The sequence below is a fragment of the Oncorhynchus gorbuscha genome, linkage group LG13, assembly GCF_021184085.1.
Source record: "Oncorhynchus gorbuscha isolate QuinsamMale2020 ecotype Even-year linkage group LG13, OgorEven_v1.0, whole genome shotgun sequence".
Taxonomy (NCBI): Eukaryota; Metazoa; Chordata; class Actinopteri; order Salmoniformes; family Salmonidae; genus Oncorhynchus; species Oncorhynchus gorbuscha.
In genome coordinates, this window is record NC_060185.1 from 70,553,504 (window position 1) to 70,580,299 (window position 26,796).

The 26,796-nt window shown below is 44.2% G+C and overlaps 3 protein-coding genes across 6 annotated transcripts in view; 2 read left to right on the forward strand and 1 right to left on the reverse strand.

Annotated features, from left to right (window-relative positions):
• Positions 1–412: 412 nt before the first annotated feature.
• LOC123993460 (nuclear cap-binding protein subunit 1) lies at positions 413–14,590 on the reverse strand. 2 transcript variants are annotated; one of them, XM_046295632.1, is made up of 22 exons: positions 14,406–14,590; positions 13,013–13,101; positions 12,802–12,902; positions 12,540–12,696; positions 12,313–12,420; positions 8,593–8,714; positions 8,319–8,388; positions 7,855–8,070; positions 7,637–7,734; positions 7,433–7,496; positions 7,235–7,345; positions 6,856–6,983; positions 6,686–6,760; positions 6,466–6,569; positions 6,014–6,136; positions 5,820–5,922; positions 5,542–5,635; positions 2,482–2,585; positions 2,189–2,306; positions 1,629–1,769; positions 1,337–1,450; positions 413–1,248 (listed from the first exon to the last, which is right to left on the reverse strand). In XM_046295632.1, exons 1-22 carry the CDS (start codon positions 14,437–14,439, stop codon positions 1,135–1,137), a joined length of 2,388 nt encoding a protein of 795 aa, XP_046151588.1. In that variant the 5' UTR covers positions 14,440–14,590; the 3' UTR covers positions 413–1,134. The 2 variants fall into 2 exon arrangements, with proteins under 2 accessions (XP_046151588.1, XP_046151586.1); XM_046295630.1 differs by having other exon boundaries at positions 1,629–1,772.
• On the forward strand, positions 13,981–18,105 carry LOC123993461 (thiosulfate sulfurtransferase/rhodanese-like domain-containing protein 2). Of its 2 annotated transcripts, none has more exons than XM_046295634.1 (9): positions 13,981–15,033; positions 15,146–15,438; positions 15,544–15,652; positions 15,746–15,868; positions 16,522–16,627; positions 16,750–16,865; positions 16,980–17,138; positions 17,253–17,391; positions 17,567–18,105. In XM_046295634.1, exons 1-9 carry the CDS (start codon positions 14,953–14,955, stop codon positions 17,791–17,793), a joined length of 1,353 nt encoding a protein of 450 aa, XP_046151590.1. In that variant the 5' UTR covers positions 13,981–14,952; the 3' UTR covers positions 17,794–18,105. The 2 variants fall into 2 exon arrangements, with proteins under 2 accessions (XP_046151590.1, XP_046151589.1); XM_046295633.1 differs by having other exon boundaries at positions 13,986–15,044.
• A 4,963-nt stretch (positions 18,106–23,068) lies between these two features.
• LOC123993462 (protein transport protein Sec24B-like) overlaps positions 23,069–26,796 on the forward strand; it is a 34,294-nt gene continuing 30,566 nt past the window's right edge. Inside the window, exons 1-3 of one of the 2 annotated variants that reach the window (XM_046295635.1) lie at positions 23,069–23,519; positions 24,228–24,899; positions 25,039–25,197. In XM_046295635.1, coding sequence (XP_046151591.1) covers positions 23,426–23,519; positions 24,228–24,899; positions 25,039–25,197 — 925 coding nt within the window. In that variant the 5' untranslated portion in view covers positions 23,069–23,425. The remainder of the gene's footprint in view (positions 23,520–24,227; positions 24,900–25,038; positions 25,198–26,796) is intronic. The other variant, XM_046295636.1, reaches the window with a different exon arrangement.

Below are 26,796 nucleotides of genomic sequence, written 5' to 3' on the forward strand. Positions count from 1 at the left end.
TTCAGTGGTTTCAGTGCACAGGAGGAGGAAGATGGTGACCAATGACTTTCTTGGTAGGCTACTGTTTTAATTTGTTACAAGCCGTGTTTCGTTAAAGCCTATTATTTTTGTTACAAGCCGTGTTTCGTTAAAGCCTATTTATTTTTGTTACAAGCCGTGTTTCGTTTAAAGGCTGTGTAAAGTTCATTTGTTTCAATGTACCGGTAGGCACCTGCGGCTTATAGACATGTGCGGCTTATTTATGTACAAAATACATATTTTTTAATAATTCAGTGGGTGCGGTTTATATTCAGGTGCGCTTAATAGTCCAGCAATTACGGTACATAAATTGCCACATGTCTCTTCCACTATCTTTTATACATTGTGTTTTAAGTGCCGTTTTAAACTACTCCTGTAAATATACAAAAAAAAAAAGTTATTAAATCAACCACTTTATTGAATTCCATGTCAGTCATTGTTTTCTTTCCTTGAAGAGGTGGCTAAGAGGAAAGGGATAAGGGCAGGAAATGTAAATGTCACACAGTGGCCAACAGAAGACTACAGTTTTAACTGTTTCCCAATTTCCATTCACATAAAATACATAAAAAAGAGCACGCTCGCCTGCTGCTTTTTGCCCATTTGCAACCTCAGGTTTTTAAAAGATCCACTTTAATAGAGCCCCACAGTGGAGGTGTCATAATACCCACAAAACCTAGCGGTCAAACAGGGAAATGGTTCCAAACGTTTATCCAACATTCATTTTTCCCATAGGGAATTTTAGAAACGCTTAATAAAGACTGTGTTTCGTGTAGGCTGACCCTGGCCGTGGCGTTTTGATAACCATGTACATCTCTCGTACAAGGTGACTCGTCAATAGATATGGCTCTATTTACAGATAAATGCTAACTAGCATCAAAGTAGACAGGTTTTATGGGTATTGTGGTACTCTATAGGACTACTAAACAAAATGGAGGGGGAAAATAGAAAAGGAAACGAAAGGGCCCGAAAGAAAGAACTTAAAAATATGGTAATTTTACAGTTAATACCTTGAACGGCACTCACCACACAAAGTCGAAATAACAAAAAAGGTCTAACGAGGAAATCTTGATGCAAGAGCTGGCTATGTGTGTAGTATGGCGTTTGGTGTGTACGGGCTCAGAGCTGCAGGGCACAGAACTGCTGGTACACAGCTAGGATGTGATGGTCGAGCTCGGCGGTGAACAGCAGGTTTTCCAGTGTCCCCATGTACTGCTGGATTGTCACATGGTGCTGCAGAAGGGGAAAACAGAACTAAATTAACATTAATTGAACTTGAATTACATGGAAAATAATTGACTGAAGAAGGAGTAGTAGCTACCATGAGGAAGATTTGCTGCAGCCTCTCAATGCAATTCTTGTACCAGGGCGTGCTGAAGTCCACACTGCCTGTCTCGCAGCGCACCAGGTGCTCCGTCAGCATCATGATGAAGCGCTACGGGGACAGAAGAGAGGAAATAGAAGCGAGAGGGAAAAAACAAGGTTGAAATTGGTCTGTAATCATACAGAATGTCATCACTGAAAGGGCTGAACAGTTGAAAACAATACAGGCAACCATGTTGCTGATAGTCTATTCAAATTCACAAAGCTTTATTGTCCATCCAGACCAATACCTGGAAGATGACCAGGAAAAGGTTCTTCTGCTCACTCTGGGCCGACTCCACCTTTTCTTGCAGACGCTCTATCTGCTCCTCCAGCTGACCGTCCTCATCCTCACTGTTCTTCTCCATGTCTTCCTCGTCTCCACTGTCCTTCTGCTGAGAGATGGAGGGAGAGAGAGACACGAGAGTCCGATTTGCTTGTATGTTAGGCTCCTCTAGTTCCTTTAATATGGTAATAATGCTGACATATACTGATGACTTATCAGGAAACAGACTAAACTGATAAAAATGTTTGAAAGGGACAGTGTGTCCATTCAAGGACAAATTCAATTAGTTGGTTTGATAAGATCCCGTGTGACGCAGGTTTAGACAGCAAAACTAGGGCACCATTAAAAAGGTCACTACATAATCAAGGAGGGAACATTCTGCTTTGTGCAAACCTTGGGGCAAAAAAATACTGGCACAATCAGTATTATAATTCAGAGTAATATTGTTGGTTAATTCTTGGCTTTAAAAAGTCTAAGAGGCTCCGCTTACAGCAGTGGTTGCTAGGACACCCTCCTGCTGCCTACCTTTTTATGCTGTTGCCTCTCCAGCTTATCCTTGGCCTCTTCCAGCTCTTTCTGAATCTTCTGGACGTGTTTGTTCATCTTACGGATGGTGGAGTGCAGAATCTCCCACACGTAAAACCTGCCCGCCACAAGGCCACACATGGATTATCCATGAGTTAATTCACTTCAAAATAGTTATACCGTATTAGGATAACTGAGAAAACTACTTGATCGATATTCACATAATTTAATTTACAGCAAGGGAAGACACAGCAAACGTGTGCGAGTGCACACGCAGAGGGTTTAAGGCCCACCTGGTAAACTCATGAGCCATGCTAGGGGAGAAGAGCCAGTTGGCTACGGCTGCACAATCCACAATCTGTGTACGGATCAACTTGTCCACCAGCACAGAGACCATCTGCACAGACAGACAGGTCAACCACACAGAGTTACACCAAAGACTTACCTTTCTCCATACAATCTATGGTCACGGCACAATTCACAACATTATATTAAAGGAGAACTTGTTTTTTTTAAATCTCTATTTGTGATGTAAATGGCATGTTTTGTGACGTTAACGTTTGAGAAACTTACCCCAAACCAGTGATAGAAGAAGTTAAGATATCTGAATAGAAAATGACTCAAGTAAAAGTCACCCAGTAAAATACCACTTGAGTAAAAGTATTTGGTTTTAAATATACTTAAGTATCAAAAGTAAATGTAGTTGCTAAAATATACTTAAGTATCAAAAATAATAATTTAAAATTCCTTATATTAAAACCTCCATGGGATCGCCATGGGGTCAACAAGGGTCAGATCCTTAAGAGGTTTTTAAGCAAACTAGACGGCACAATTGTCTTGTTTTTAAAAATGTATTTACGGATAGCCAGGGTCACACTCCAACACTTCAACGTCATTTAAAAACAAAGCATTTGCCAGATCAGAGGTAGTAGTAATAACCATGGATGTTCTCTTGATAAGTATATGAATTGGACCATTTTCTGTCCTGCTAAGCATTCAAAATGTAACGAGTACTTTTGGGTGTCAAGGAATATGTATGGAGCAAAAAGTAGCTCATTTGCTTTAGGAATATAGTGAAGTAAAAGTTGTCAAATATAAATAGCAAAGTACAGATACACAAAAAAACACTACTTAAGTAGTACTTATAATTAAGTAATATAATTAGTAAAGTACAGATAATAAAAAATACTACTTAAGTAGTATTTTTAATTAAGTAATTTACACCACTGCCCCAAACAGCAAATCTCGTCCTCGTTGTTTAGTATGGGGGCCCTGAAAACACTTAAACCGCAACAAAAACATCATTTTAGAAATGGCAAAGCTCTCAGCATGGTGATGCAGGTCTTTAGATGTTGTATACGTGAAATTGTGTCGTTCCGATCTAAATCCTAAATGTTATATTCCATTATGTGCTCCTCGAGCCGTCTTGGTTCCATTTTCAGTGGAGCCTGCTGCAACAGGTAACTGCCAAAATAAAGGAAACACCAACATGGTGTCTTAATCGGAGGGCCTGTTGTCCCGACCTCTGGCAGTCTCTATGGGGGTGCCACAGGGTTCAATTCTCGGGTCGACTCCTGTCACTGTATATATCAATGATGTCGCTCTTGCTGCGGGTGATTCTTTGATCCACCTACGCAGACGACACCATTCTGTATAAATCTGGCCCTTCTTTGGACACGGTGTTAACAAACCTCCAAACGTGCTTCAATGACATACAACTCTCCTTCCATGGCCTCAAATTGCTCTTAAATGCTAGTAAAACTAAATTAATGCTTTTTAACCGATCACTGCCCGTACCCGCCCGCCCGCCCGACTAGCATCACTACTCTGGACGGTTCTGACTTAGAATATGTGGACAACTATAAATACCTAGGTGTCTGGCTAGACTGTAAACTCTCCTTCCAGACTCACATTAAGCATCTCCAATCAATCCAAAGTTAAATCTAGAATCGCTTCCTATTTCACAACAAAGCCTCCTTCACTCATGCTGTCAAACACACCCTCGTAAAACTGACTATCCTACCGATCCTCGACTTCAGCGATGTCATTTACAAAATAGCCTCCAACACTCTACTCGGCAAGTTGGATGCAGTCTACCACAGTGCCATCTGTTTTGTCATCAAAGCCCCATATACTACCCACCACTGCGACCTGTGAGCTCTCGTTGACTGACCCTCGCTACATATTCGTTGCCAAACCCACTGGCTCCAGGTCATCTATAAGTCTTTGCTAGGTAAAGCTCTGCATTATCTCAGCTCACTGGTCACCATAGCAACACCCACCCGTAGCACGCTCTCCAGCAGGTATATTTCACTGGTCATCCCCAAAGCCAACACCTACTTTGGCCGCCTTTCCTTTCAGTTCTCTGCTGCCAATGACTGGAACGAATTGCAAAAAAAACTGAAGTTGGAGACATATCTCCCTCACTAACTTTAAGCGGCAGCTGTCAGAGCAGCTTACCGATCGCTGCAGCTGTACACAGCCCATCCAACCAACTACCTACCTCATCCCCATATTAGTTTTTCTGCTCTTTTGCACACCTCATCTCTACACATATCAATCCAGTGTAAATTGCTAAATTGTAATTACTTTGCCACTATTGGACTATTTATTGCCTTTACCTCCTTAATTTTCACACACCGTATACAGATTTTTCTATTGTGTTATTGACTGTACGTTTGTTTATCCCATGTGTAACTCTGTGTTGTTGTTTTTGTCGCACTGCTTTGCTTTATCTTGGTCAGGTCGCAGTTGTAAATGAGAACTTGTTCTCAACTGGCATACCTGGTTAAATAAAGGTGGGAAAAAAAATAGGGTGTTGGGCCACCACGAGCCGCCAGAACAGCTTCAATGCTCCTTCTACAAGTGTTTGCAACTTCCTGTATGGAAGCACCCCATACTTTCAATATGCTTTGTATCTCTAATTTACTCAAGTGTTTCCTTTATTTTGGCAGTAACCTGTAAAATGGACGGAGAGGTGTTATTCGAACAGCAACAAAATGGAATATAGCATTGCGGATAAAGTTTAGACATAATTTAATGTGTACAACATCTAAAGACCCGCATCACTATACTGAGAGCTTTGCCATTTCTAAAATGATGTATTTTAGGTGTTTTTGGAGACTTTGTTCAGGGTTTTTCATGGCCCACATACTACACAACGAGGATGAGGAAGAGATTTGCTGTTTGGGGTAAGTTTCTCTAAAACGTGAAATTACAAATAAGGTGTCTGGACTCTTCAATAACATGCCATTTAAAAAAAGGAAGAGAGACTTGGTTGTAAAAAATAAACACATTTCTTCTGACTCTAGGGAAATTAGTGTTCTAGTGTAGGTGAATGGGCCGGTTCTAACCTGTGGGTGGTTCTTCCAGACCTCGTAGACCACCCGGAGGATATGCAGCTTACCCTCGTCACAGTCTGTCAGGGCTTTTAGGATCTCATGGAACCTGAGAGACAGAAACAGGACACTTTAGGTGTTGTGTACACAGACAAAGCACGTGTGTTCTTTCAACTGCCTAGTAGCATAGCAATGCTACACTCAAGACTGAACAATGCCACCCTTTTCTGTGGCACGTAGCAGAGGGCGGCACAGGAATGGAAGGTGTGGGTTGGAATAACAGGCACACTCACTTGGCCAGGGCACTGAAGGAGTGACTGAAGGACTTGGCAGCCAGATGGAGGAGGGTCTGCAGGAACACCTCTATCTTCAGGGGGTTGAAGCCCTCACCCTCATCTGGAAACAGACAAAGGAGGAGTGAATGAGAATGAGTAGAACATATCCCAATAGGAACACGGAAGATGAGTGTGTTTGGGGGCTAACTGACCGTCGTCATCTTCCTGGTTGGGGTTTGGCACCTCTTTGAGCACGGTGAGGATCTCCTCATTGGAGGCCCGGTTCTTGATGGCGTTGCCCACCGCTATGGCCACCGCATAGCCAGGCAGCGCACCTAGACAAAGGCAGAGGTGTAGTCATGTTGTATTTCTGATGGTGCTTACGTAAAAGAGTCCAACAGAAAAGGAAGACGGTGCACACCGTATTTAGTTCACTGGGATAACAACACGAATGTGCAGTGGTACCCCTGGGGCTTCTTTGAGGTTGACACTCAAAAGGCAACACATCTACAATACAACAGAAAACCAAATGGCAGACCAATACTTTTCAATAAACCAGGCTCACAAAGACAAGCACATTAGAGTCATCTTAGTCCCCTGGCTATGCTGAACCAACAGACAGCATCTTACAGAAATTAAACCTTTGGAGAGGCGGTGTACTTACTGTTGGCCTCATCTTGGTATTTGTAAAAGAAGATGGGGTCGGCTGGGATGAGTCCTGAGAAAGTGGGAGGGACGATGTCCACTATCCGCTGATGATAGGAGAGCCTGGGGGTGAAGAGCAGAAGCTCATTGGTCACTTTCTAGAGACAGACCAATATCCATCCCTATGTATGCTCTAAAACAAGGTGCAGCACAGCAGTAGTGGATCTGAATGGAAATACCTCATGCATTTCTCCAGAACCTCCTTGACAAACTTGGGCTTGGGCTTGTCTGCATCCAGGGCCAAACAGTCCACCCTTTGGAGATGAACGTGAACAGATTGCCGTAACCATAATAAGGAGTGATTCCAACTACATCAAATAATTCAGTTGAGGAAGACAGCTGATCTTACCAGTCGTCCCAGCTCCATCGGAACTGAAAGTTGCTCAAATGGTGGGAGAACCAGTTGAGTAGTCGGTCTATGCAAATAGTGTTCATGGTGTCCAACCTCACGTACATCATCTCTGTGGCTTGGGCCAACTGGGAGGAGGCTGTTAAGGGGTTAACTATCACTATTTATGTGATGTAAAACAAGTATCCAAGTCCGACAAAAAAAATGATGGTTGAATCATTGGTTTAATGAAAACTAGGATCTCTGAAAACTGTATTTCTGAATTTTCCCCGTGGTATTTTGTGTACCTTAGTTCCCCGTATTCAATTTTTAGGCAGAGAAGAAAAATGCATTCCTGAAGTAGTCAAATATTGTGTCCCAGTAGCGGGGTGAAGGATACAACTTGTGGCAGGGAGCCTGGCTGCAGCTTGCAGAGCTCAATGAGCAGCGTGGTGTACATGACGTCGATGTGGGGGGGACAGGGCAGCTGGAAGAGCTCTCCAAAGATCACCTGGCAGAAGACAGAGGAATGGAAGTGAACTAAGTTCCTGTTCTCCAGTTGATAAAACATCTTGGTATGAAGCAGTAATGGACTTACCTCCACAATGTGATAGTTGAGTGGGATCTTGTTTTTCCCTGGATAGCTCAGCAACTGCGCAGCACTGATATATATATATATACAAAAAAATATATATAAATTATATATATAAAAATGCTCTCTCACATTTGCTCAATCACAAATGACTAACTCGAACAACAAGAGGACACATTAAGAAGTTCATTAAACTGTACAACAGCTCACCAGTTCTTCCTCTCTTTCCAGTGGGACTTGATGATGTTGTGAAGGTTATCCTCAATAACAAACCTCTCCACAGAGTGGCTACCTGGCATGACAGGGCCCTGTGGTCAGGGAGAGAAAGAAAAGCTAGCTCAGAGCATTCCAAAAGGCAACCCCATTCCCAAACGTTCCTCTTTCTCTGTACTCTTGACTGGTCTGAGAAAGGGAATGGTACATGGTACCTCGGGGGCATCGGTGTAGTCGAACATGCGAAAGATAACGCGGGGCATGGGGTACTGGCAGTCGGGCATGTGGGCTGGTGGGGTGAAAGGTGGCAGGTTGTGCTGCAGGGCCTCGCACAGCACGCTGTCAAAGGCAATGTACGGCCGCAGGATGTGGCGCTCCTGCCAGCGGTCCTTCTTTAGTTTCTGGATCTGAGCGTACAGGCAGTCCAGGTACTGAGGGAGAGAGAGGTGGTGGTGATGGAATATAATACTTATCAACACTGGTATCTCCTACTTCAAATCAAAGTGTATTTGTCTGCTTGCACAGGTTAGAACAGGTGTAAGTGTTACAGCAAAATGCTTACTTACAAGCTCGTCCTCAACAATGCAGTGTTCAAAGGTAAGAAATAGAAAATCCAGAATAGGGTCTTAAAAAACAAACACTGAATCAATACTTGGCCAGACAAATAAAAACCACTTACCTCTTCTTGTGGGTGTGGCTTCTCTGCCGTCCAAACCTGAAGCATGGGGACATGAGTCTTCAGTCGCCTCCTGAAAAACAGTAGATCGGTGTCACCACGATCGTCTCATCACTATTTAGTGCAGTTGCATTACGTCATTAAACAGTTCCTCGACAAAAGAGCCAGAAAGACACTACATACTGTAAGTCTCTCTGGATAAGAGCATCTGCTAAATGACTCAAATGTAAAGACATGTAAATACCAAACTATAGTGGAAGACAGAAATAAAGAGTACTTGAGATAACCGTCAATCTGGTTGAGGAGCCGGTCCATCTCCACGTCCTTCTTCTCATCAAGCTCCTTCCCAACCCAGGGGAGACTGGAGAGTACAGCATAGACAAACCAGTCCGAACGCACCTGGGAAGAGAGAAAACAGTCAAAAATGCAATAGTCAAACTAAACTGTATATAAACACACAGTGGCCAGTTTATTAGGTACCACGTTCATGCAGTGGTTCGCTCCTACAGACAGTGAGTCATGTGGCCGTGGCTTGCTGTATAAAGCAGACACAGACAGACATCCAGTTACTGTTTGATTGAACTTTAGAATGGGCATAACGAGTGTCTTAGACCCCTGGACTTCTTCCACATTTTGTTATGTTACAGCCTTATTCTAAAATCGGATTAAATTCATGTTTTCCTCATCAACCTGCACACAACACCCTATAATGACAAAGGGAAAACAGGTTAATTTTTTATTTTTGCTAATTGGGGAGAAGGGCCTTGGTCAGGTAGGTGACTAAGAATCCAATGGTCACTCTGACAGAGCTCTAGATTTCCTCTGTAGAGATGGGAGAACCTTTTAGAAAGACAACCATCTCTGCAGCACTCCACCAATCAGGTCTTTATTGTAGAGTTAGGCAGACAGAAGCGACTCCTCAGTAAAAAGGCACGACAGCCCGCTTGAAGTTTGCCAAAAAGCACCTAAAGACTCTCAGACCATGAGAAACAAGATTCTCTGGTCTGATGAAACCAATAAGTTATATTAACCGAAAGGTTGCTGGATCGAATCCCCTAGCTGACAAGGTAAAAATCTGTTGTTCTGAACAAGGCAGTCAACCCACTGTTAGGTAGGCCACCATTGTAAATAAGAATTTCTTAACTGAATTGCCTAGTTAAATAAAAGGTTACACACAGCTCAGTTTTATCTCACTCTTCATTCAAAGACACTCTTACTGACAGCTGTGGCTGCTTTGTGTGATGTATTACTGTCTCTACCAGCTGCCATGCTGTTGTCATGTTGTGTTGCTACCGTGCTGTGTTGTCATGTGTTGCTGCCTTAGGTCTCTCTTTATGTAGCATTGTGTTGTCTCTTGTCGTGATGTGGGTTGGGATAAAAAAAACAACACGTCTCCGCAGGAGGCCATTTGGTAGGCTGTCATTGTAAATAAGAATGTGTTCTTAACTTGCCTAGTTAAATAAAAGATTGAACTCTTTAGCCTGAATGTCAAGCGTCACATCTGAAGGAAACCTGGCACCATCCCTACGTGAAGTATGGTAGTGGCAGTGTCAGCATCATGCAGTGGGGATGTTTTTCAGCGGCAGGGACCGGAAGACTAGTCAGGATCGAGGGAAAGATGAACGGAGCAAGGTATAGAGAGATCCTTGATGAAAATCTTCTCCAGAACACTCAGGAACTCAGACTGGGGCAAAGGTTCACCTTCCAACAGGACAACATCCCTAAGCACACAACGCAGGAGTGGCTTCGCAACAAGTCTCTGAAAGTCCTTGAAGGGCCCAGGCAGATCCCGGACTTGAACCTGATCTAACATCTCTGGAGAGACATGAAAATAGCTGTGCAGCAACGCTCCCCGTCCAACCTGACAGAGCTTGAGAGGATCTGCAGAAATACAGGTGTGCCAAGCTTGTAGCTTTATACCCAAGAAGACTCAAGGCTGTAATCGCTGCCAAAGGTGCTTCAACAAAGTACTGAGTAAAGGCTCTGAATACTTAAGTAAATGTGATATATTTTTTTTTTTTTATAAGTAGCAAGAATTTCTACAAACCTGTTTTTGCTTTGTCATTATGGGGTATTGTGTGTAGATTGAGGGGGGAAAACAATTTAATCAATTTTAGAATAAAGCTGTAATGTAACAAAATGTGAAAAAAGTCAGGGGGTCTGAATACTTTCCAGAGGCACTGTAAGTGACTTTGAGCGTGGTATGATAGTCGGTACCAGGTGCACCGGTTCCAGTATCTCCAATGGTGCGACAAACAAAAAATATCCAGTCAGTGGCAGTTCTGTGGACAAAAAAAGCTTGTTGATGAGGTCGGTGCGGCAGGGTAGCCTAGTGGTTAGAGCGTTGGACTAGTAGCTGGAAGGTTGCAAGTTCAAACCCCCGAGCTGACAAGGTACAAATCTGTCGTTCTGCCCCTGAACAGGCAGTTAACCCACTGTTCCTAGGCCGTCATTGAAAATAAGAATTTGTTCTTAACAGACTTGCCTGGTTAAATAAAGGTAAAATTTAAAAAATGGCAAGTATCGTGCAAGCTAACAGGTGCTCAGAAAGGCATCTCGGAACGCACGACTTGTGGGCACACAATCAGCAACACTGGACAATTGAGGAGTTGAAAGACATTGCCTGGTGCGACGAATCCCGGTTCCTGTTGTTACGTTCATGTTTTAAGTATCCCTATATTTCTGTTATTACGGGGCTATCACTCTGTCAAGAGTGCGCTTGCACATGGAGTCTTGTTGTGGATGGACCGAGCCTTGGGTGTAATGGCTACCTTGTGTGTTCATACGGTATAGTAAAGTTTGTTAAACTGGAACCTTGTTGTTGTGTCATTTCGAGTTAACATTGGTAGCAGAGGATGGTTGCAACTTGGCATCTAACACAAAACGCACTACTGTACAAAACATTCACGAGGCAAACAAAGTTGTTCGTAAACTGAAATCACAACAAGTGACTTTAAAAGTTTCAGCATGTTGGCAAAGATTACTCTTTGAAACAAGTTGTCTTCAGTGATGCTTCTCTAGGGAACCTCACAGATGGAAGCACACAAGGTGGACATCTAGTCGTGTTAATGGGTGAAGGAGGAAGATTCTCACCTATCTGTTGGCAGTCAAAAAGGATCAGAAGGGTTGTCCAAAGCACACTTGCTGGAGAAACACTTGCTCTTGTGGATGGAATTGACAATTGCGATCTTTCTTGCATCTCTGTTCTCAGAGCTTACCACTGGTGAGACAAAACGGCACATTCTACCTGTAGTTTGTCACTGACAACTACTCATTAGTTGATGTGAAGTCAACCAAGTCTGTCACAGCGAAAAGACTTCGTCTTGAGATTAGCAGCATCAAGGAACTTATTCAAGCACAGAGAATCCAGCGGATTCTGTGGTCGACCACAAAGGAACAGCTTGCTGACTGTCTGACTAAAAAAGGAGCATCCGGTCTTGTGCTCCTACAGGCTCTCAGTAATGGAAAGTTGAGTAATACAAATGAAAACTGTAACAACCCATTTGTAATGAGGATCTTGAATAATAATTGGACATTTAATTATGTTGTTGATGTTTTATTAGTCTTTAAAGGGGGAGATTGTTAAGTTCATGTTTTAAGTATCCCTATATTTCTGTTATTACTGGGCTATCACTCTGTTAAGAGTGCGCCTGCACATGGAGTCTTGTTGTGGATGGACCGAGCCTTGGGTGTAATGGCTAGCTTGTAGTGTGTTCATACGGTATAGTAAACTTTGTTAAACTGGAACCTTGTCGCTGTGTCATTTCGAGTTAACACCTGTTGGGTCATGCTGATGGCAGTCAGGATTTGGCGTAAACAGCATGAGTCCATGGACCCATCCTGCCTGGTGTCAATGGTACAGGCTGGTGGTGTAATGGTGTGGGGAATGTTTTCCTGGCACACGTTAGGTCCCTTGATACCAACTGAGCAAATAAACTGGCCACTGAGTGAACTTGCATACAATTCAAGGCCTTAAAATGTATCAATAACATGTTACCTGCGGAACATCCTCCTCCTGAGTGACGCTAACAAAGTTCTCAAACATGGCCACCATGGAGGGGGCAGCGATCACATGGCAGTTCACCAGGTCACAGAGGAAGCGCACCTGGAGAGAAAAGTGTGTCAAACATTATTGAAATGCACCTGTAATTGTTTTTGAGAGTCACTTGCTAAATTTGCCTGGTGCATCTGTGGACCAATTATTTTATGGCACCAAACACTTACCAGGTAAAGAGCTTCGGTATATAGGTTGGCCTTCAAGGTCTCTTTAAGTTGTCTGATCATGGCCTCCACAAACTCCCCGCCAAAGTTGTAGTTCCTGGCATTGAGAAGGCCCACTAGTGTTGTGTAGACGGTCAGCTTCTCGGGTAGAAGTCGAGCCCTGTCAAAACAAGACACACAATTAGAATGCGGAAACTTTCTGTACTGTACCTATGACTGCACTAAAAGTATTTCAAATGTATTAGAATAACTTGGAATAGCTTACACAGCACACAAGATGCGCAGGATTTTGTTTTTGTAATTGGGGAGGTCTGCTTCCAATACACCTGCGAGACCTTCCAAGTTGCTTTCCAGGGAAGAGGTACTCTGCAAATGAATTAAGAAGTTGCAAAACAGCATATCTGGTGATTTCAGGGGTCAAATCAGACAACAGTGGGACAGAAAACATACCCACACTTACTGCAAAGCCCTATTACCTTTTCTCCCACCCGACATATCAGTGATTCCAGGCGATCCTCAATCTCAACGGGCTCAGATGTTCTCCTTCTTTTGTGAGATTGGCCACCTAGAATGAGATGGACACATACATGATGGATGACAGTGAGATGGAACAGATAGTCTGAGATGGACCCTTCCTTCAATTGAACCTTTTGTGCTAACTCACTGACACATGAAATTATTCTCTCTTTAAAAACATTATCTTACAGTAGTGTAGCTGGCTACTTGTTAATTTCACAAATCATTATTTTGCAGATCCATTATGGGGTAAATGGCAGAGGCTACAAGCCTGCTAGCGAGACAACTATTTGACATCACTAGTTGCAAGCACCCCCAAGATCTGAAATGTGCCCCAAAAACAACATTTAGTTAAAAGGGGCCATCTGCAGTTACTACATCCACTTTTGGACTTACAAATTAATGATATGTACCCATTGATTATTGACTAATATAACTTATAAACGCCTCATGAGCTTAGTTCAACTGCATACCCCATCAAAACCCCAAATACAAGCTTGTTCAACTCCAATGTTTGTAAACAAACTAGATGAAAAATAATTAAATGCTGGTATCATGGATGGTCCTTTCATCCATAGCTCGGTCTATGAATTTGAGAGTGGTTACATTTCTCCAGCCCCATCCCTCAGCTTTGTATTGAAACAGGGGCTGGGAAACCTTAATGTTTCAACGGCTGATTATCAATTTATCACAGTGGTTAACAAGACAATTTATCAATTATTTGTAGGACAAATATATAATTAAGTGGGTGCATACATTTGTCCCATTTCAAATTCAAAATATAATTTTTGCATATTCCACTCTCCCCGAGACAGCCTCCGCCAGGGATCAACAATTATTGACGGCGACCCTGAAACAATTAGGTTTAAGTGTGTTGCTCAAGGGCACATGTTTCACCTAATCAGCACGGGGATTTGAACCAGAGACCTCTAGGTTATTGGCTTAACCGCTAGACTACTACTTGCCGCTGGTAGGATAGGGCTGCATACGATGGTAGACGACTAGTAGTTAGGTAGCTAACTAGCTAGACCATTTCTAGTTAACCGGCTAAAAGCAAGGGCTATGTTAACCCATCAGGCTAGCCAATCATGGGGTGTTGGAAAACTGCCAATGTGACTTGCAAAATACTTGGTTTGGTGTTTCACATTGATGTATGAACCGATAGTCAAATAACTTCTCACGTTAGTTAATTGAACTGACTATGGTGATTTAACTAGTACGCAAGGTAGCTAGCTAATTTAGCATGCTGCACATTGACTACAGAGCGAGCAGCATCACCTCACGCTGGCTTCAGCGAACGTTAAGGCAACTAACGTACTTTGGCCTCGAATTAGCTAGCTAACGACCACTTACCATCATCTCCGTCACTGTGCCGTCTTCTAGACATTTTATTATTGACACCGTTGGATTAGTAACTGTATGCTGCTTCTTATTAATTATGGTAACAGTCTATTTCGAGATAATGAGATTAGTTATCAAGCTTTGAGTTTTTCAATAGTGGTCAGATTCAAGTGAAGCACATCCGGAGCGGAGGTTGACCGGACGTACTTGGTTGTGTACTTCATTTGTCTTCCGACATTCTTGTGTTTTGTTCCTTGTTTCTCATCACTAGTGTGGCCTAGCTAGCAACTGTTACTTTTCAGCTATTTTTTGTTGGTAAACTGATTTTATGGCAATTTGTATTGCTTCGTTAAATGATTGAATTACTGACATAGTTAAAGTAAAATGGTGTAGCTAGCTATCCACTGGTGTAGGCTGGCTAACGTTTCCTAGCAAACCGGAAGAAAATGCAGTCTTGACTTGAGTCTAGAAAAAGTCTAGCTGGTTAGTTTCTTGTCTTAGCAAACCATTGACATGACAACCGATGATGTTATGGCTTGCGATGAGTTAATTAACCTAGATGTTGACACCATTGCACCCCATGGTTTTAAACAAGAGAAACCCCAACTTTCTGCAACTTTACGAAGGTACTACTCATTATGTAAGAGGAGGGTGAGTGTAACAAACGTAACGTTAGCTATCTTATTAGCTAGTTATATCCACTCCGTTTATTTTCTTAGTATGCCATAATGAAAACATATCTTATCTTGCAGACATTTGGTACATTCGTGGCATCCAAAATAGCTTCATGTCATGAGGCAGAGTCTCCAACAACAGTTTGGAATTGCTGTGGCCAGACCTTTAAGGAAGCTCCATCTATCCACAAACATGTGGCAAGGACTCATGACACTGACATTCAGAAGCTTACCAAGTTCACATTTGAGATTCTACTGAGCCCGAATGAGAAAGAAGCTGCTTCACAACAACAAGCAACAGAGAAGGAGCCAGTTGACATCTTCTCCTGGATACCTGACACAAGTCACATCACCGGTGACCAACTACACAAGTAGGGCTTCCTCGTGGGCTCTTTCAGTGTTGAGTCATTACAGTGGATTTTATAGTGCTCTGAAATTAATACATTTTCATGCTCTGTCTCTTGTAACATGTAAAGTGGCCCAGGTGAGGTTCTTCTGCTCTACTGCTACTGTCCGCTGGCAGATCCACCGCTCATCTGTGCTTGGCAGAAGGCCCTTTGTGAAAAACTCCAGTTAACTGGCAAGGTAACAGAATGACACAATCCTGGCATATATAAATATTATGATTTTCCTTTTTATAATTCAGTACTCCATTCAGTTATAATACCATTTCTGTAGGTGAGGGTGGCAACAGAGGGGATAAATGGAACAGTTGGAGGCACAAAAGTGGCGACGGACTTGTACATCAAGGCAATGTGCTCCCATCCCATCTTCAAGATAATGGAAAAAGAAGACTTTAAGGTAAAAACAACATCAAATCAAATTATTTGTCAATGTGCCAAATAAAACATGTGTAGACCTTACCATGCAATGCCTACTTGCGAGCCTTTTCCCAACAATGTAGAGTTAAAAAAAAGTAAGAAAATTTAACAAAAAAGGAAATAGTAATACAATAACGAGGATATATAAGAGGAGTACCGGTGCCACGTCAATGTGCAGCGGTACAAGGTAATAAGTAGGTAGGGGTAAAAGTGACTATGCAATCAGGATGGATAATAAACAGGGTAGAAGCAGCATATGTGAAGAGTGTGAAAGTGTGTGTGGTGTCAATATGCGCGTGTGTGTGTGTGTTGGAGTGTCGGTGTAGTATGTGTGGGAAGAGTCCAGTGAGTGTGCAGAGAAACCAGTGCAAATAAATAAATAAATCAGGGGGTCAATGCTAATAGTCTGGGTAGCCATTTGAATAACTGTTTCGCAGTCTTATGTCTTGGGGGTAGAAGCTATTCAAGAGCCTTTTGGTCCCAGACTTGGCACTCCGGTACTGCTTGCCGTGCGGTAGCCGAGAGAACAGTCTATGACTTGGCTGGAGTCATTGACAACAGAAAAAGGCTTGGGGTAAGGTTTACAAATGTTTCTCTGTGATCCATTCATTATTGTTTTCAATGTCTCCTTAGACCAGTAATGGGGGCGCAGAGTGTTTCTCTAACCTTCGAGTTGGAGTCTACAAGGAAATAGTGCCAATGGGAGTGGACCCAGATGCCCTCTCCTACAGACTAGCAGGTAGGCCTATAACAAGTGTCTCGCGTATGTCTGCGTTGGATATGTTATTTGATATTATGGAAGCAGTAACTGGTAATGGTTGAATATGGCCCTGAGTTAAGCCTCTGTTTTTTTCCACTTAGGTGCTCACCTGGAACCTGAAGAATTCCACAAAGAAGTGGAGGCTCTTTTGTCTAAAGGTGACTCTTGCAATGATACAATACTGCTGGACTGCCGGAACTTCTATGAGAGTAAAATTGTAAGTATTGGATTTGACTGCATTTGTCCACTGTGTTCTGTAGGTATATTTGTATTTATCATATAGAGTAATAATAATGGCAGTTTAATGTACCAAATATTTTTTTGCTTTCAGGGGCAGTTCAGCCAATGTTTGGCTCCCAACATCCGAAAATTCAGTTACTTCCCCGATTACGTTGACCAGAACCTTGATCTCTTTCGAGACAAGAAGGTCCTGATGTACTGTACCGGCGGCATTCGCTGTGAACGTGGCTCAGCCTATCTCCGCTCAAAAGTAAACTTACCTTTCAGTGACAGTGTCTCATTGAAACATGACAAACATGCTTCATCCAACCCAAAAGCTCAACCTAAACAAATGTTTAAAAGTATGTTTCTCTCTTACTTCCAGGATGTGTGTAAGGATGTTTATCAGCTGAAAGGTGGCATTCATAAGTACATGGAACAATTCCCTGAGGGCTTCTATCGTGGCAAACTGTTTGTGTTTGACGAGCGCTATGCCATCTCCTCCAACAGTGACATCATCTCTGGTCTGTATAAACTGTGAATTGCCCTTAGGACTTTCCGATTATCACAGTGCTTTTTTATGTAAGCAGTAGTCTAGTTTTTGAGCTTATGTGCCAACCCAAAGAAAAAGTTCCTTCCTGTTAGAACGAGAGACGTATTCATCAATAGTCCTCTCCCCTTCCTCCTCTTTGTCTGCAGAGTGCAGATACTGCGGCTCTCCGTGGGACCAGTACCAGCTGTGCTCCACCCACTTCTGCTGCCAGCTGGTCCTTTCCTGCTCTGCCTGCAGACAGGGGGGCCACACCGCCTGCTGTCCCACCTGCCAGACCAAGGGCCAGGGAGAAGAGCCCTCTGCCACACCTACACAAAGAGAGGAGTGTGAGTGTACAGATGGGCGGCCCAGGATCCCCCAGGATGCATTGTGATGTTTTAAAACGTTCAACAGCGCTAAGCAGAGACCTTACCTGGAACTTTACCCTCATGGTTTTGACGATCCTGGTTCAACAGACCCAAATGTGGTTGTGGTGACAAACCGCTAGTGTCTATTTGTATTAAAGGAATCCTCAACATCAGTTATTTTATGAGCTTGCCTTGAATGGGTCTTGAATGGCTGAAGTAAAAAAAAAAATGCACTAACATTAGACACTATATATTACATGTGACATGATCAGAGGTGTCATGTATGTCGCCGATATCATGATCTTGTATATTGTTCAATAAAAACCTATATTTAGAGATTACATATTCAATATTTTGAACATAAAAATAGGTGCTGATTTAGCTACTCTGATTATTCAACACTGATCCATCTCATCTATGGGTGCGTTTGTAAATTCAACCTGGAGTGCCAGTGCGCTCTGGGGGTGTGTAAATTCAAAGCGTTTCGCTCTCTGAGCTTTCAGAGTGTGCACTGGATGCCCAGGACAGGGAGTAGGGTTAATCCGACAGTCAAGCACCCAAGCTAACAGGCCAATGTTGGCTAGCTTGCTAGCTACTTTCAGACACCTGAGAGAACACCTCACTCTGACCATTTCACTTGCACTAGCAGAGCTGGTTAGACTGTTTCATGTTATCTAGAGCGTTGGTGACTAACTGTGCTGCTGGCAACAATTTAATAACGTTTTTTTTGCCCACATTTATTGACACAGGTCATATTCAACGGGTGTTGCACGTTCGTAAATTCATGTTATTCTGCGCTCTGGTACTCTCAGACGAGAGCGCTCTGAAATAGGAGTAGATAGCCAGAGTGAATTTACGAAAGCACCCTATATCTCTTGCACATCTGCCTACTAACAAGCTGGCGCCGTTATGCCAGCTGTAGCTCGTCACATCAAATCAAATGTATTTATATAGCCCTTCGTACATCAGCTGATATCTCAAAGTGCTGTACAGAAACCCAGCCTAAAACCCCAAACAGCAAACAATGCAGGTGTAAAAGCACGGTGGCTAGGAAAAACTCCCTAGAAAGGCCAAAACCTAGGAAGAAACCTAGAGAGGAACCGGGCTATGTGGGGTGGCCAGTCCTCTTCTGGCTGTGCCGGGTAGAGATTATAACAGAACATGACCAAGATGTTCAAATGTTCATAAATGACCAGCATGGTCGAATAATAATAAGGCAGAACAGTTGAAACTGGAGCAGCAGCACAGTCAGGTGGACTGGGGACCGCAAGGAGACATCATGTCAGGTAGTCCTGGGACATGGTCCTAGGGCTCAGGTCCTCCGAGAGAGAGAAAGAAAGAGAGAATTAGAGAATGCAAATGTGGGGTGGCCAGTCCTCTTCTGGCTGTGCTGGGTGGAGATTATAACAGAACGTGGCCAAGATGTTCAAATGTTCATAAATGATCAGCATGGTTGAATAATAGTAAGGCAGAACAGTTGAAACTGGAGCAGCAGCATGGCCAGGTGGACTGGGGACAGCAAGGAGTCATCATGTCAGGTAGTCCTGGGACATGGTCCTAGGGCCCAGGCCAGTTGAAACTGGAGCAGCAGCATGGCCAGGTGGACTGGGGACAGCAAGGAGACATCATGTCAGGTAGTCCTGGGACATGGTCCTAGGGCCCAGGCCAGTTGAAACTGGAGCAGCAGCATGGCCAGGTGGACTGGGGACAGCAAGGAGACATCATGTCAGGTAGTCCTGGGACATGGTCCTAGGGCTCAGGTCCTCCGAGAGAGAGAAAGAAAGAGAGAATTAGAGAGAGCAAATGTGGGGTGGCCAGTCCTCTTCTGGCTGTGCCGGGTGGAGATTATAACAGAACGTGGCCAAGATGTTCAAATGTTCATAAATGACCAGCATGGTTGAATAATAGTAAGGCAGAACAGTTGAAACTGGAGCAGCAGCATGGCCAGGTGGACTGGGGACAGCAAGGAGTCATCATGTCAGGTAGTCCTGGGACATGGTCCTAGGGCCCAGGCCAGTTGAAACTGGAGCAGCAGCATGGCCAGGTGGACTGGGGACAGCAAGGAGTCATCATGTCAGGTAGTCCTGGGGCATGGTCCTAGGGCTCAGGTCCTCCGAGAGAGAGAAAGAAAGAGAGAAGGAGAGAATTAGAGAACGCACACTTAGATTCACACAGGACACCGAATAGGACAGGAGAAGTACTCCAGATATAACAAACTGACCCTAGCCCCCCGACACAAACTACTGCAGCATAAATACTGGAGGCTGAGACAGGAGGGGTCAGGAGACACTGTGGCCCCATTCGAGGACACCCCCGGACAGGGCCAAACAGGAAGGATATAACCCCACCCACTTTGCCAAAGCACAGCCCCCACACCACTAGAGGGATATCTTCAACCACCAACTTACCATCCGGAGACAAGGCCGAGTATAGCCCACAAAGATCTCCGCCACGGTACAACCCAAGGGGGGGGAGCAACCCAGACAGGCTGACCACAACAGTGAATCAACCTACCCAGGTGACGCACCCCCCCCCCCCCAGGGACGGCATGAGAGAGCCCCAGCAAGCCAGTGACTCAGCCCCCGTAACAGGGTTAGAGGTAGAGAATCCCAGTGGAAAGAGGGGAACCGGCCAGGCAGAGACAGCAAGGGCGGTTCGTTGCTCCAGAGCCTTTCCGTTCACCTTCCCACTCCTGGGCCAGACTACACTCAATCATATGACCCACTGAAGAGATGAGTCTTCAGTAAAGACTTAAAGGTTGAGACCGAGTTTGCGTCTCTGACATGGGTAGGCAGACCTTTCCATAAAAATGGAGCTCTATAGGAGAAAGCCCTGCCTCCAGCTGTTTGCTTAGAAATTCTAGGGACAATTAGGAGGCCTGCGTCTTGTGACCGTAGCGTACGTGTAGGTATGTACGGCAGGACCAAATCAGAGAGGTAGGTAGGAGCAAGCCCATGTAATGCTTTGTAGGTTAGCAGTAAAACCTTAAAATCAGCCCTTGCTTTGACAGGAAGCCAGTGTAGAGAGGCTAGCACTGGAGTAATATGATCACATTTTTTGGTAGAAACAGCAGCTTCACACAGGGTGCGTTTGTACATTTCCTCTGGCTATATACTCTGATTTCAGTGTTAAAGAGCACAGAATAACTGATGAATTGTTGCACACGCAACACCTGTTGAATATGACCGTGTCAGAATCATAAAACACGGGACGAGATGTTAAAAACTGTCCATTGTACCAATAGATGGAATGCACTCACATGAGATTTGCCGTGATGTTGACAGAGTGGCATGGGAGGTTTATTTCTTAGACTGGGGTAAGATGTCAATTTTGGGACACATCCTCAGTAGTGTGCCTTCGAATCAGTGGGTGTTTCGGCCTTTAATCACTAAACACCCTCATCAAAGGTGGCCAGCTAAAGGGTAATCAAGCCTTAGCTTGTGTCCCATGCCCAATTAAGATGTCCCACGGGACTATGCAAGGTAGGGGCGTCCTCTTCCCTGAGCCAGCCATACAGCTGACCGCATACCTCATATGCCCTCCTCAAGTTGGAGGGATCTGAATTGGGTTCTCAGGTGGGGGTGGGGGGGGTCATGAAGTTATAGCCCAGCAAGGGTCCTTCCGTTTGATCCAGATCCACTGGCTGCCTCTTTCAGCTGCTTGAGAAACTGCTCTGACGGTCTGCCGCAGAGCCTGTCCATGGATTCCAAGTTCTTTCAGCAACCTGATGATGGAGAGAGACAGCCTTTGCACTTCTTGCAGTCTCCTCCTGTCTGCGCACCTCCTCGACCACCAGCTTCCTGCGTTCAGATGTTGTTGCCTTATGGAACGTCGGTTTGCTTGCTGCCTGGCCAAAGCCTCCTCTTCCATGCTGGATATTCCCCACAATGTCTTGGTGTCTCAGGGCTGATGTTGCTTGCTGCACAGCCTTGGATGATGTCCATTTCCGTCCAGTTTGTAGGAGAGGTGCAGCCTTGCTAATGGTCTGGTCTTTGGAGTCCTTCAATGTCATCTGAAGTCTTACTTTAGAGCACTTGTACTCCTCCGTTAGACTTGTAAGAGGTAGTTCAAGGACCCCTTTGCCATAGAGGCCTATGTTACTCAGGCATCGTGGGACACCCAGCCATTTCTTCACGTATGAGGTAATGGTTCACTCCATCTTCTCCACTGTTGTTATTGGGACCTCATAGACGGTAAATATTGGCAAAAATTGTTGCCAGCAGCACAGTTACAGTCACTAACGCTCTATATAACCTGGGAGTGTGGTGCCAGGAAAATAACCTCTCACTCAACGTCAACAAAACAAAGGAGATGATAGTGGACTTCAGGAAACAGCAGAGGGAGCACCCACCTATCCACATCGATAGGACTGCAGTGGAGAAGGTAGAAAGCTTCAAGTTCCTCTGCATACACATCACTGACAAGCTCAAATGGTCCACCCACACAGACCATGTGGTGAAGAAGGTGCAACACTGCCTCTTCAACCCCGGGAGGCTGAAGAAATGTGGCTTGGCACCTAAAACCCTCACAAACTTTTACAGATGCACATATGAGAGCATCCTGTCAGGCTGTATCACCGCCTGGTACGGCAACTGCACCACCCACAATCGCAGGGCTCTCCAGAGGGTGGTGTGGTCTTCCCAACATATCACCGGTGACAAACTACCTGTCCTCCAGGACACCTACAGCACTCGATGTCACAGGAGGGCCAAAAAGATAATCAAGGACAACAACCACCCGAGCCACTGCCTGTATCATCCAGAAGGTGAAGTCAGCAGCAAAGCTGGGACAGAGAGACTGAGAAAAAAATCTATCTCAAGGCCATTCTACTTTTAAATAGCCATCACTAGCACATTACAGGCTGCTGTCCTATATACATAGAATGGAAAGCACTGGCCACTTTAATAATGGAACACTAGCCATTTTAATGATGTTTACATATTTTGCATTACTTAGCTCATATGCATATACTGTCTTCTCTCCTATTCTACTGTATATTAGTCTATGCCACTCTGACATTGCTCATCTAAATATGTATATGTTCTTAATTCCATTACTTTAGATTTGTGTGTATTGATGTGAAATTGTTAGATATTACGTGTTAGATATTACTGCACGGTTAGAGCTAGAAACACAAGCATTTCGCTACACCCGCAATAACATCTGCTAAACACGTGTATGTGACAAATAAAACTTTGATTTGAAAACAGTTTAACCAACTCTTCTTGGGCGATTAAAATGTTCAGTGAGGTGTTCTCTCATTTGTGTCTGTAAGTAGCCAGCAAGCTAGACAACTTTAGCCAGTTAGCCTGGGTGCTTGATTGCCGTTGTGAGGTCAGAACTCTCGGATCAATCCCAATTCTCCGCAGAGCGTCCAGTGTGCTCTGAAAATACGAACAGATATTTTAACAGCGCACTGAATTTACGCCCTCTGACACACTGGAGACAATTTACGAACGCGCCCGAAATCGCCTCAATTGGGATGAACCTCAACATAGCTAGACAACAAGTCGAACAGGAGTTAGCTACGGCAGGGTGTTCACAAAAACACCAGACGAACACCTAGCTAATGGGAATAGTACTGCTCTTGGTGACAGCCTTTCATGTGTCTTTGTCACCCTGTGCCTTTCTGTTGATAAAGGACAGTGGGACCAAGAGATGTCTGCGCCGGGTTTTACGAGCCTGAAAACCTCTCTCGGTCACAGCTTGAATTCAACGCCGAATGGTGGAGCAGCACCCCCCTATCAGAATGGTAAAACAGGCTGTGGAGATTAAACTAGCCAGTGGTTGAAATAACTAGCTAACTAATGTGGCTGTGTGAAAGCCCTGTTGCTTGGATATTTGTTGCGTTTGGTAATTAGCTTAGCTAGCTAACGTTAGTTGCGTAAATTATGACGTTATTAATAAAACCGACAATTCCGTTTTTAAAAGAGAAATCGAGAATTTCTACCTAGCTAACGTTAGCTAGTATCAATTCAAGTTTGCCACACTAGCCAGCTATCTTAAACAAGCAAGTTTATTTGTGCTAATATTTGTTATGTTCACAAATTGATTTGGTATTCTTTGTCTATTTCACTAATGCAGCCAGGATCCACCACGGGGTCCATTGTGGGAGGAATCTTTGGCTAGTTAGCTACTGTAGCTAGATGGCTTACTTGGGCATTTTAAACCTGTCACTAGCTAGTAACGTTAGGGCGTCATCATTACACCGGCAGCTGGCCAGTCAGATCTAAAGTATTTTACTCTTGGGTTGCTGCTTAGATGACTTTGACATGTTTGATAATTTCTATAGAATATTTATTATGTAACGTTAGCTAGTAATATATATGTAGGTAATACTTTTGATAATAGTTGATCACACTATTTATGATAATTATATATCCTCCTTGTCAATAATTGGCATCAATGTTTAATTTACCCCAAACCCCTTTGTTCTAACATTAACTCTTATTCTCTTCAGGTCCAGGGAGGCACACTTACCCATCCACATATCCTTTGACTGGGTACTATGGAGCCGGGCCTCAACAGCAGGGCAACCCAACCATTCCAGGCCAGTGTGCCCCTGCCCCCCCAAAAGCTCCAATCACGAACAATCATCACAGTGCTTACTGCCACCAGCAGCCGCTGCAGCCCACTGCTGCACCTACTGTAGCCCCCTCTGCATACGGAGCAACCCAAGGCTCCCACCCTCCCTCTCTGCCCTATGGCACCCCCACCACTCTTCCCACCTCCGCTACCCCTCCAAACCCCCAACATGCACCTTCATTCCAACAACCAGCCCCATACGCACAGCCTGGGGCCTACTATGGACAGCAGCAGTACCCTACCTCCCAAATGCAACACCACCCCCAGCAGCCAAACTTGGTTTTGGCACCCCCCACCAGCCCAGGTGCTCCCCTGTATCCCATTGTCTCGTACCCCTCTGTTCCGGGAAGCAGCCAGTACGGTACATTGCGTTCCTCCCAGGCTCCCACCGGCCCAGCAGCTGTTCCCAACCTGATGGGCGCTCCCCTCCACCAGTACGCCCAAGGAAATGACACCAGTCACCCAGCATCTACTGCAGCGGTTCACCCTGGGTATAGCATGGCTCCACCCGGCCAACCAGCCACAGTCAACGGTCAGGGTAATGCAGGTACAGTCAACTCCTTGGCACTGTTGAGAATGTCCGTACAGAATACGTTTTGAGACACTTGTCAATTCACTTTTCATGCCAATTTGTGTATTTGATATATTTGCCTCTGCCTTAATTGGTTTCTTCTCCCCGGTCCAAGACCCAGTCCTCCAGCACTATGACCAAAGTCACCAGGCACCCATGACACATGACCACTACAGAGGAGGAGTCAAACACAACACTGGGGGTGCTGACAGGGACATGCCACCTTTAGGAATCCCATCCACTTCAGTTAATTCCTCCCCAGGGCATCAGCAAGGTAAATGGAGAGGCTTTTAACCTATTGAATTAGCCTGGATCTCTCTATAGTATCTGTATAGGTTATCTGAATTGACGTCATCAATGGTAGGCCCATGTCGGCCATTTTAATGCAAGTTTTATAGGATCCTGCATCGTTACATTTGTGTGGTTCTCCGTCCTCACCTTGATTTAAATGATTGATGAAGGCATCTGTTTTTCATCTTCATACTCTTTTTCTAGGCCTAGTCTAAATAAGTGAATTGAAGAGGGGCATTTCCATCGAAAATAACCGATGAGCACCAATTTAAGTTAATAGGTGCATAACAAATTGGGTGTCAAATGAAAGTTAAGAGTATGTTTTGCAGAAGTGAAGGCAGAGATTCATTTTTTAAAACTATTTTCATTCTTAATTGGGCATAAGCAAAGGCTTTGATTTCTGGATAAAAATGTGTAAAATGTATCAGAAATGCATCAAAACACACTAATATTGATGTAAACACCCCTGCTAACTACCGTAATTTCAGGATTATAAGCCGCTACTTTATTCCCACACTTTGAACCTCGCGGTTTATACAATGATGCGGCTAATTTATGGATTTTTCCCGCTTTCACAAGATTCATGCCGCCAAAAAACTGAGCACCGTCACATAATGTGACGTAAATCGAGCGCGCTCAAACTTCCCATCATTCTGATTACGGTAGTAATTTTGTCCACCCTCATCATGGCAAAGACACGGAGAAATGCATATGATGCAGCTTTCAAGTTGAAGGCGATCGATCTGGCTGTTGGAAAAGGAAATAGAGCTGCTGCATGGGAGCTTGGCCTTAATGAGTCGATGATAAGATGTTGGAAACAGCAGTGTGAGGAACTGACTCAGTGCAGAAAGACAACAAAAGCTTTCAGAGGGAAGAAAAGCAGATGGCCCAAAGTATTTGCAGCCACTCGATATCAGTGTAAATCGTGCATTTAAGGTGGCGCTCCTTGTTCAGTGGGAGGCTTGGATGACAAGTGGGGAGAAATCCTTCACTAAAACGGGCCGCAGGTGAAGAGCATCTTATGGTCAAGTCTGCCAGTGGGTCCTGACAGCGTGGAGCATTGTCAAAAAATCCACTATCATCAACGGGTTTCAAATGCTGGACTGCTGCGTGTTGAAGGGGCAGCATGAGCTCAGCGGGGTATTTGCCTCCGGATGAACGTGACGAGAGCGACAATGAAAACGGTCCAACATCGGATGAAGCAATTCTGAGGCTATTCAACTCCGACACTGAAGGAGATGACTTCAGTGGTTTCAGTGCACAGGAGGAGGAAGATGGTGACCAATGACTTTCTTGGTAGGCTACTGTTTTAATTTTTGTTACAAGCCGTGTTTCGTTTGAAGGCTGTGTAAAGTTTATTTGTTTCAATGTACCGGTAGGCATCTGCGGCTTATAGACATGTGCGGCTTATTTATGTACAAAATACATATTTTTTAATAATTCAGTGGGTGCGGTTTATATTCAGGTGCGCTTAATAGTCCAGCAATTACGGTAATATCAGCAATTATATTTCGTTCTGGAGAAATTGTTTACCATCTGTAAGTTTAAGAAATATTACCTTGTGCCATGTAATTCCATTACC